Source organism: Centruroides sculpturatus, unplaced genomic scaffold (assembly GCF_000671375.1).
Source record: "Centruroides sculpturatus isolate CEXI.00-Female unplaced genomic scaffold, Cexi_2.0 scaffold813, whole genome shotgun sequence".
Taxonomy (NCBI): domain Eukaryota; kingdom Metazoa; phylum Arthropoda; class Arachnida; order Scorpiones; family Buthidae; genus Centruroides; species Centruroides sculpturatus.
The window spans coordinates 17,365-28,054 of record NW_019385070.1 but is presented as its reverse complement, the minus strand read 5'-3'; the positions used below and the strand labels follow the sequence as shown (position 1 = coordinate 28,054).

General features: G+C 29.4%; 1 protein-coding gene across 1 annotated transcript in view; it reads left to right on the top strand.

Moving 5' to 3' along the window:
- Positions 1–10,690, top strand: part of LOC111634208 (protein transport protein Sec16A-like) — a 101,042-nt gene that overhangs the window by 78,790 nt on the left and 11,562 nt on the right. Inside the window, exons 13-16 of the mRNA XM_023378927.1 lie at positions 1,536–1,736; positions 5,986–6,075; positions 10,177–10,279; positions 10,439–10,516. Coding sequence (XP_023234695.1) covers positions 1,536–1,736; positions 5,986–6,075; positions 10,177–10,279; positions 10,439–10,516 — 472 coding nt within the window. The remainder of the gene's footprint in view (positions 1–1,535; positions 1,737–5,985; positions 6,076–10,176; positions 10,280–10,438; positions 10,517–10,690) is intronic.

Sequence of the window (10,690 nt, the reverse complement as noted above, 5' to 3'; positions counted from 1 at the left end):
TACAGTAGAACCTCGATTATCCGCCCCCCGATCAACCGACCCCTCGGTTAACCGACCGTCCTAGTCGGCAAATTTCAAATGTCCGCTAGTGATGTGGCGCTACAATATTTGGCTATGTCTTGGCTACTTTAATATTATTTTTGTGTGTTTTAGCTGGCAACACTGGATCAATCGTGAAAGGGAGCCAGTATTTAAACGAGGCTTAATTTTCTAATTTTTAACGATACAATAGTGATGATTATTATTTTAAAAAAAAATTTGATAGGCTTAACATGGAGAAAAATTCAACACGGAGTAGGTTAATAGCGCTATACTAATATACTAATTACATGGGATATAATAATATACTACACTAATACTGGATTTTTTCATACTTTTCGGTTATCCGACTTTTCAATTATCCGACCAACTCCAATCCCCAATTGAGTCGGATAATCGATGCTCTACTGTATTTGCTTTTTCTGTGAGTTGTCAAGAAGTGCCAATGTTGTACAAGATTAAAACATATATAAATTTTTCTCATATTAAAAATATTTGTTTCAAAATGTTTATACTAATTTTAAAATAGCTCATGCATATCAATGTTTTAGGAATCTATATGTAATATTTCTAAAATATAGCATCTTAATTATATATAAAGCTATATTGGCCTCCCTCACTTGGCACCAACATGAAATGTTTAAGTGAATTTTACTGAAAAAGTAAATGGTCCATTAGAAAGAAGTCTTGCGTATGTTACCAGAAAAGTGTGTATAAATTCACTACTGTTTATATTAAGGAAATAAAAATTTTGAAAAGTCTTACTTTTCAAAATTTTTCTTCTTTCCTTAATACAAAAAGTATACTAATAAAATAAAGTAGAATTTTATTATAATCATAAGTCTAGTTATCAGTCAGTTACTGATTTATGTTTTGGAACATGGTAATTATGATAAATATATATCAATTCTTTATAAATATATTTTAACTTATCTTTACCATCAGGTAAACAGTTTTAAGTTTTATTTCTTGTGCATTATTAATCTCAACACATGGTTGATAATGTAGAATTGTTGTTATCATTTTTAATCAATCCTATATAAATGGTAATTGTTCTAATAATTATTTAAATTTCTGGCATTTCTTACTTTATTTATCTATATATGCTAGTTGTTAAAGATAATACTGCAAAAAAAGGCATTAAAAGGATATGTCAAAACAATTAAAAACTGCATAACTTTAATTCACCCAATGTTATTTCCCCCCAAAGTTAATAAATCCAAAATTTTTACTAATGCAGTCTTATTCACTTATTCCACTTCATTTTATCAGTTAGTTGTTGTTAGTCCAAAGTTATAACAAATTCTGCAGTACTATATTTAAATAATAATGAAATTATGAATAGTTGTTGAGATTTAAGAATTATATAGCACATTGATTAATAATATATTATACTTTGAAAGTTTTAATTATAATTTACATGAATTTTATTTCTTCTAATGTTTTAAAATTATTTACTAAATTTTTTTTCAATTAAATTATTATTTTATATCTAGGTGCCTACACCCAATTCTTTAGCATCTAGACAACATACTAATAATTTGAATAATAGGTGGGAAAGAAGAGATAGCAATGTAAGTAATCATAGTGTAGGATATCAAACAAAACCAGCTACAAATCAGTATCAACCTGCAAGTAAAGCACCAAGTGGTGATAATAAGAAAACAGAAAAGAAAGAGGGTAAAGAAAAAACTCAGGTAAATATAGTACAGACATAAATTTTTAAGTATTTTCTCTACTCTATACTTTGTTCTCTTAATTGAAAGTCATAAATCTAAACTAAGATGTGTTCTCAGAGTAAATTTTTGTCAAAACATCTGGTAATTTTTATTGATATTATGTATTTATAGATTCTATGTTTGTGATGATGACTTATGTGCTTTATTGTTCAATTACATTAAAGGAGAATGTTTTAATTATTACTTTATCTTAATTTTTTTTTTAATCAAAACTTAAATATTCAAAATACTAGTTTTTGTACAGATTTTATCTTTTAGAGACATTATATTTGTATTAATATAAATCTCAAGTCTGCAAATGATAAAATAGATACTATAAGTGAAAATTGCTGAATATATTCAAGGTCAAAAAATATGTTTTATTATTGTATTAAAATTTAGATAAAATACTTGTTTTCTCACATTCAGAATAAATTAATATTATGAAATCAAATAAATATTTTAAACACTTCTCAGACTGAACCTAATTTTCAGGGTCAGAAAAAATTCACTTCATGGACATTTTTGGGCTCCTGTAGAGCCCTGCTTCAGGTTAACATTGCCCTTACATTGACAGAACACAAAATTAAAAATTAAAATTTGAATGTTCATAACAAGCAAATCATATCATTATCCGTTGAGAATGGGACAAGTTAAAACAAACAGAAGGCATTAGAGTGTCTGCCTAAACATTATGAAAAATGGAATAAGATCCATGTGTCCATCCATGCATGCAGAAGAGGTCCTATGATAACTAAATATTTAGTGCTGGTTCTTAAAGGGCCTATCAAGCTGCCAACAAAGAAAGTTCTTCTTTGTGATTGATATACATGTTTAAACTAGCTTTAAAAATTTCTAAAGCTTCTAAATATATAAGCTGGTTGGTTCACTGGAACAAACAATGCATGACATGTGTTCCATTTTTTGTAATGTTTAGGCAAACACTCCAATGCCTTCTGTTTGTTTTAAATCTGTTCCATTCTCAACAGATAGTGATATGACTTGCTTGTTACAAACATTCAAATTTTAATTTTGTGTTCTGTCAACAAAAGGGCAATGTTTACCTGAAGCAGGGCTCTGGAGAAGCCCAAAAACATTTGTAAAGTGCAATTTTTTCCGACACTGGAAATTAGGTTCACTGTGAGAAGTGTTTAACATTTGGTGTGAAGTGTTCTCTCTCGTTTCATAAATATTTTATTACTCATAATATGAAAATGAGTATTCTAGTAATATACTTGTTCTGTTTTAATTTTTTGGGATCATACAGGTTTAACTTTTCATTAAAAAATAATAAGACAGAAGTTCAATGATATAAGTGATAATGGTATATCTGTAAGATCTACTGGCATCTTGAGTTAAATTCATTAAATATCAAAGGTTTAGAAATTAGACCTTTCTTGGGATTTAACAACTTGGTCTGACATGGCTTGCATAAGCAGAAGTACAATGTAATGAGTTTTGTACTTGGTTCGTAGCTCCTTTTTCATCCGTGTGCAACCTCCATGTCCAGTTTTTAAGTGGGTATCGTGCAATATGTCAAAAAATTCTTTTGTATGCACATAGTACAAAATATTGATATTGTGTCCTGTTATTGGCACAATAAATGTTTCTTTGCCGTCTGCTTCAATAACATGATATTTTCTTGGTCGATGTTAGTCAACACTTTCTTTTTTCTGCTTTGCTTTTGTTTGTTTAATGTCCTCTTGATGAGGATCCCACTATTATTTGCTTTTACTTGCAGCAACATATTCAAAGTATCCGAGAACCTGATTTTCACGTCAAATGTTGGTTCCGCATTTACATGTAGTCCAACTTCACCCAGCATATTTGTCTTATCCAAAGTAGCCATGGGACAACCTATGGAAAAACAATTATGAATATTTGAAATTGTAATATTGTTACATGGGATACAGCCTCAGTAAATTGTGTTCTGTTGCTAATTTAATACTTTCCTTTAAAGGAAAATGTATTATAGCAAACAATCTTTTATTAACCTCATCATAATTGCTGTATGCTTCTTCCAGCAATGTGTGTCATCACACACCCCACAACACACATTATATGTGCCCTACGACTTAACCTTTGAACTCAAGTATTCATATAGAATACTACAGGCATACCTCGACTTACGTCGTTTCCGATTATACATCGTTTGTCAAAAAAGTATATGGAAAAAGAAAAATCAAGTTTAAGTCATTTTATTCGACTTTACGTCTGTCTGCTACAAATATTGAAGTCATAATATCACTAGAAAAACGTTTAAAGCACATAAAATCATATTAAAATATATACAAGTATGAACTGTATTTACAGTACATGCATTCATAAATTTAGATTACTTTTTTTCTGTACTATATTAAAAACTAAAATTTATTTGTTTGTAAGCTTAAAATAGATTTTTATTAACCATATATTATTAAAAATGCATTAATAAATAAAATACAGAACTGGGAATGGTAATTTATAGTTTAGCCTAGTGATAAGTAGATTCGGAGACAAGCAAATTCGACTTACGTCGTTCTCCTGGAACCAATTACCGACGTAAGGCGAGGTATACCTGTATAGAAATACGGGAATACAGTGCTCACAATGAAACTGTTAAGTCAGAATAATTAAGAACAAGTCAGAGGCAGGACCTTCTCTGAAAAGCAGCGGACATGCAGAATATTATTGTCACAACATGGCACCTTTCTTGCTAGTATGTCCACAGCACTATCACATCAGAAGCGAAAGATGTGCCACCTACAGTCTTGCATCAGCACATCGAATTTTAGCCAGAAATTTCCCGCCAATTCACAAAATAACCGGCCAAAGTAGCATATACACTGGCCATTTTGAGTACATTGGACATTGACCACTCGTCTTGGCCAAAGTGTGAAATGGTTAGCCAATTCAGAAAGTGGCCGAACTTCGGGCTTTGGCCACAACATATGTATAAACATCCTAAAGCCAAATGTGTTAATACTAATCCAAATTATCTTCGTTATTGGCATGAAAAATTGACTAAAAAATGAGCATTTAAAAGCTTATTTTTTTATACTATTTTATGAATAGATTTGAGCTATTCATAAAATAGGATAAGAACCTCAAGAATTTTTCATATATACTCTGTCTGGGATATATTGGACCTTGTCCTTTGCTAAACCCAAAATGGATATTATTAAAAAGACTTCCTGCCTTGTAGGCACTAAGGAGTCAAAAATGAAATATATAGGGAGCACACAATAAATAAGCTTATGAATGAGGATATATGTCAATCAAAATTACCTTTCAGAGTCCTAAAAGATTGATGCTATTATCTTATCAGTTGAAGTATTACTTGAACTTTTTCTTCTGACGCAAGCTTGTGTGATGCCATTCCAAAGATTGCCCCTTTTTTTGTCTTGTGATCAAAGTGATGAATCCATGTTTTGGATAATAAGTCATCATTATTAGCCTAACAAGCAAGCAATTCATAGCTGACCATAAACAAAGTAGAGCTAAACTTTGAAGGACCCATCTGGCACATGCCTTTGAATTTCATAACTGGTATATGATTGTATTGACATTACACCATCTTTAATAATATCAAGCTAAGCGACAAGTTCTCTGGTTATTCCAAATAAAGGTATTAGTGTGTTTTATTATTTTCATCAGTTGTTGTTGGCTGGCCCGAGTGAAGGGGATCAGGCAGCTTACCATGACTTTGCTCTGATGATGACAGTCAGTTTCCCAAATGACTGAATGCTTTTATACACTAGTGTCTCCATAGATTTTCTCTTAAAAAAAATTCAATCCCTGCTCTGTGTTCCAAACCTCATTCCTATTGCATGTCAAAGCTTAATTGCATTGCTGCCTCCTGATGACAACCATTGAAACTATATGTGAATAAACATGGGAAACTTGAATAATAATGCTGCAAATAAAAATTTTTTCCACTAAATTTGGCTAAGAAAAACATTGTATTGCATTATTTATTGGACAATTAAATTTAATTATTAACATCCAATTATACAAGATTTATGTCTTCATAGAGAGTAATTAGTAATCATTTAATTAAAAATAGAAGAAAACTTTTCTTGGATGTTGCTTTTTTATTTCATGCTTATTAAGTTCATTTACATTATCCATTACAGTTAGTTTTATAAAAAGTTTTATTTAAAACAATTTCTTATAATTTTATAAAAATGAATAAAAATAAAATTTATTGTCCTATTTTCAGTTTTAAAATTAAAATATTTATATTTAGGTGGGTAGAAGTTGGCTAGGGGGTATCTTTAGTAAATTTCTACCTAAAGCCCCAAACCAAATGATTCTACCAGATGATAAAAATCCTGCTGTAAGTATTTTTTTTTATTTTCCCTGTGTGTGTGTGTATATATATATATATATATATAATTTTAGAATAATTTTTAAATATTACTGAAATGATCATGAATAAAAATTGCTTGCATTATTAATGGAAGGAATCAGAAACAAATTATCAATAGAATTTTATAGGTATAAAATTTCTATTATAAAAAATGTTACTTATCAACAAACAATTCAAAAGTTTACTGAATCTAAATATTCTTCATGAGAGAATAGGAAAATGTATATATATTAATACAATAAATAACAATAAAAGGTCTTTTGTTTTTGTTTTCTGTATCTATCAAGCATTATATGAAAGCTTACAGATATAATTCTCTTTTATTAAGGCACAAATACCAAACACAAAATTTTAATTCTCATTAAGAATAATAAAATTGTATCGTTATCAAATATATTCCTTTCAGTTCATCATTTTTACTGACATGGTTGTTACCAAAAATTTTTGGTTTATTTGAGAAATAAGGTAATAACTGTCTTTTGTGGAATAGTTTTATTTATAAACTGACATCTATTCTAAAGATTTTTGTCATGATTGCTGTTCAAGTACTGGTCCCAACACAATAGCAAGACAGATTTTTCACAAGTTCATGTGTCAGGAGATTGTGCAGAGAAGCATCAGCAGATTGTAGGCAAAGCATCCGGGAGCAAAGTGTATGATGTACTGATTATATGATGCATCATTTCAGGTCTGCAATACTGTCAAATGGAAATTAATTGCACAAAATTCATCTGTATGGTTGAATCACTTTCAATTAATATAGGCCTGTCTGCATAGTTCTATAATTAACTGGCGTGGTGTGAGAATTGAAGGTGTTCTATTTAATATCTGAAGCATAATAATGTTCTTTTTCTATGTATAGCGAGCGTCCTTTTAATCCAAAAAAATTTATTGTGATAGACGATCTCACAGCTTGTATTAAAAGAACACTACACATAGAAATTGAATAAACAGCAACCACACTATATTAATAATAATGTTCTACCAGGTTGTTCAATAAGTTTTGTCGTTTGATAAGAAAAACACGATTTTATGGTTTGAAATACATTTTATTATTCAATATAATCTCCCTGAACTTCAATATGCTTGTTCCAGTGATTTTTCTAATTTATGGATTCCATCCCTAAAGTGAGAATCCGGAAGACTGTCGAAATACGTTTCCACAGCTACTATTACCTCTTCGTTAGATGAAAATCATTTCCCACACATGAATTTTTTGAGATATGAGAACAGCCAGAAGTCAGAGGAAGCTAAATCTGGCGAATAGGGAGGATGTTGCAACAATTCGTATTTTAATGTACTGATTTTCACAATGGTTTTTTGAGCTGTGTGAGAGGGTGCGTTGTCTTGATGAAAAATGATTTTTTTTCTTTTTTAAACCAGGTCTTTTCTCACAAATTTTTACGTCCAGCTGGTCCAAAAGGTTACAATAATAATCTGAGAATTGTTTTACCAGTTTGGAGGTAATCCACAAACAAAATTCCTTTTGCATCCCAAAAAACTGATGCTAACACCTTGGCTGATTTCTGGATCCTAACTCGATTTGGAGCTGAAGTACTGGGTTCACACCACTCTTTAGCCTCTTGTTTTGATTCAGGATCATGGTGGTAGACCCATGTCTCATCCATAGTGATGAAACGACGCACAAAATCCTTTTTATCCTTTCTAAAACGCTCCAAATGTTGCTGAGAAAGTTGCATTCGAATGTGTTTTTGTTCCATAGTTAACGAATGCGGCACCCATTGTGCACACAGCTTTCTGTAACCCAAAACTTCAGCCAAAATATTGCTCACACTGCCTAACGAAATCCCTAGGGCTTCTACTAAATCTCTCTCGGTTAATCGACGATCTTCCAAAACCATATGCTGTATTTTTGCTACGATTTCTGGTGTTGATGCACTTTTTGGACGTCCTTCACGTGGATCGTCTTCAAGACTCGTACGACCACGTTTAAATTCAGCAACCCATCTTTCTACTGTTCTGATTGAAGGTGAAGAGTTCTTATACACTTTTAACAATCGTTCATGAATTTGTTTTGGTGCTACACCTTCCAAAAATAAGAATTTTATCACTGCACGATATTCAATTTTTTCCATTGTAAAAAAATACAGTGACACGCCAACTTTGAACAGCTGCAAATATACAATGAGTTGACGGATCTACTTGAAACTTAACACGTGTTTATGAAATATTAGTACTATTTATAGAGAAATAAAGTGACGATCCTAATAGCGCCACCTCTTATCGAACGACAAAACTTATTGAACAACCTGGTATTTAATACCTGGAAACATTATGTTCAGTTCTCAACATACTGGTTAATTACAGAATTATTCAGCTGGGCATACATTAGTTAAAAGTGATTCAATCATGCTGATCACTCATATGAATTTTTTGCAATTCATTTCCATTTGACAGTATTGCAGACCTGAAATGATGCTATATATCATGATCATATAACCAGTATATTATATACTTGACTCTGAAGCTTTGCCTACAATCTCTTATGGTGTGTGACTTTGGACATAATGGGATATAGTGTTTTTCTTAGCACTGTATATCCCATTATAGAAGAATTCTGGATTATGCTTATGGAGCCATTTGGTGACAATCTGATATTTCATCATTCATCTGAAATTGTGAGCTGTCTGGATGATGCTTCAAAAGATCAGAAAAATAGTAATCACTGAATGTAAGATTAGGAATGTACAGAGGATGTTCCAACAGTTACCAGCCTTATTGATAAGACTATTGCGTAAATTGTTACAATATTTAATTTGCCATTTTTTTGTTAACACAGACAAGTTTCATTAATTTATATTATATTGTTTGACTTTTTTAAATCTTACTGTTTAATAGTTTGAATTCTTTCCTGATTCGATTTTAAAATAGCATTTTGTTTTATATTCCTCATTTCCAACTAAAAGTTATTGTTTGCACTTAATCAATAGACAATAAATTCATTATTTTGTAATACTATGTTTAAAATTAATTTTTGATATTAATTGATAAAACTCTAAAGAAGAGTTAAATATTGAAGTATTACTGACATGTTTTGATAGGCATTATTCAAATTATACATTTGTATTGTCTTCAGCATTTTAATCTTTATTTTTGTTAATCAAATTAAGATAACTAAATAGTAAGGAAAAGAATGAAAACATAGTGTTAAAAATTACAACAGATTACAAATATATAATGTTTTTATATTTTTATAAAAATACATAGAATAATATAACATTCAATTTATGTTTATCTAAGAAAGAAATTTGTTTGTCCTATTTATTGTTGATGCCAGTATTGTCCAAATGATATTAAACATTAATACTTATCACTGATGTTTATTTTTATTACTATTTCATAACAAAGATATATTTACTTTAGAGTATCTGCAGAAATTCAATACAAATGATCTTGATTTTTCACTTATTTCTCTTGATCTATAATAATTTTTCTCCCTGTAACAATATGTGAAAGATTTGTTAGTTACATGTTAATTGAATTTATAACACCACATATTTTAAGAAAACTAAACTGCATATAATTTTCATTCAATCAAGAAAATCATTAACATGTAAAATATTTATTATACAGTACTTCTTAAATGCAAGTAAAATTAGATTAAGATGTCAAGATTTTATTATTTTCCAGTTAATTTTGGAACTCAAGAAGATTTAAAATATTTAGTTAAAATTTTCAGAAACTGAGTAATGTGCTATTTCTCTTTATATTATGTGATGATACTTATTTAAAGTTATCATTAATGCAATAATTGTAATCTATTAGAATTCAAATTCTGTTAAAATATTTTCATACAAAGAGAGAGATTCAAAATTTATAGATATTTAATAACAAATTTTATTTTATATATAAATTTGAAACTGACTTTATACAAGACAGTGCAGTCTGTCAAATATTGCAGTTTTATGCTTAATTTTACGTAATGTATAAAATATGCTAATATAAAAATTTTTCAGTCAAATTTTGAAATGTGTGTAAATACTTTTTACATTTTATATATATTGATCATTTCTAATTTTTATACATATACATATATTTTAATTCTAGATTGTTTGGGATTCCAATAAGAATTGTTGGGTTAATACAGATGAAACAGATGATAATGAAAATGAAAAACTTGCTCCTCCGCCAAAGGATTCAGATCTAATAAGTATGTGTTCTAACTCGTTCCATTAATATCAAATAATTTTAAATAATAATGTATTTGCATTATTTTATATGAATATATACATACAAAATAAGATATTTAAAATGTACAGTAAAATTTAAAAATTAAATTAATTAAAATGCAAATATTATTTTCATGAAGAAAAAAAAGAAGAATCAAGTGGAAAAGTATTTATGCTTCCACCTGGTCAAAACAAATTTCAAAGACCAAAAGTGCGAGGTAATTAAACAGGAGGATGAATTTACTTAATTTATTTGTAAATCTTTAAGTAAAATAAACTTCAGAATAATAATACTTCTATCATTTAATGTGGAGCAGTGGTTCTCACCCTTTTTTGAGCTGATGGTACGTTTATTCAACACTAACATATGAATTAGCTTATATATATATATA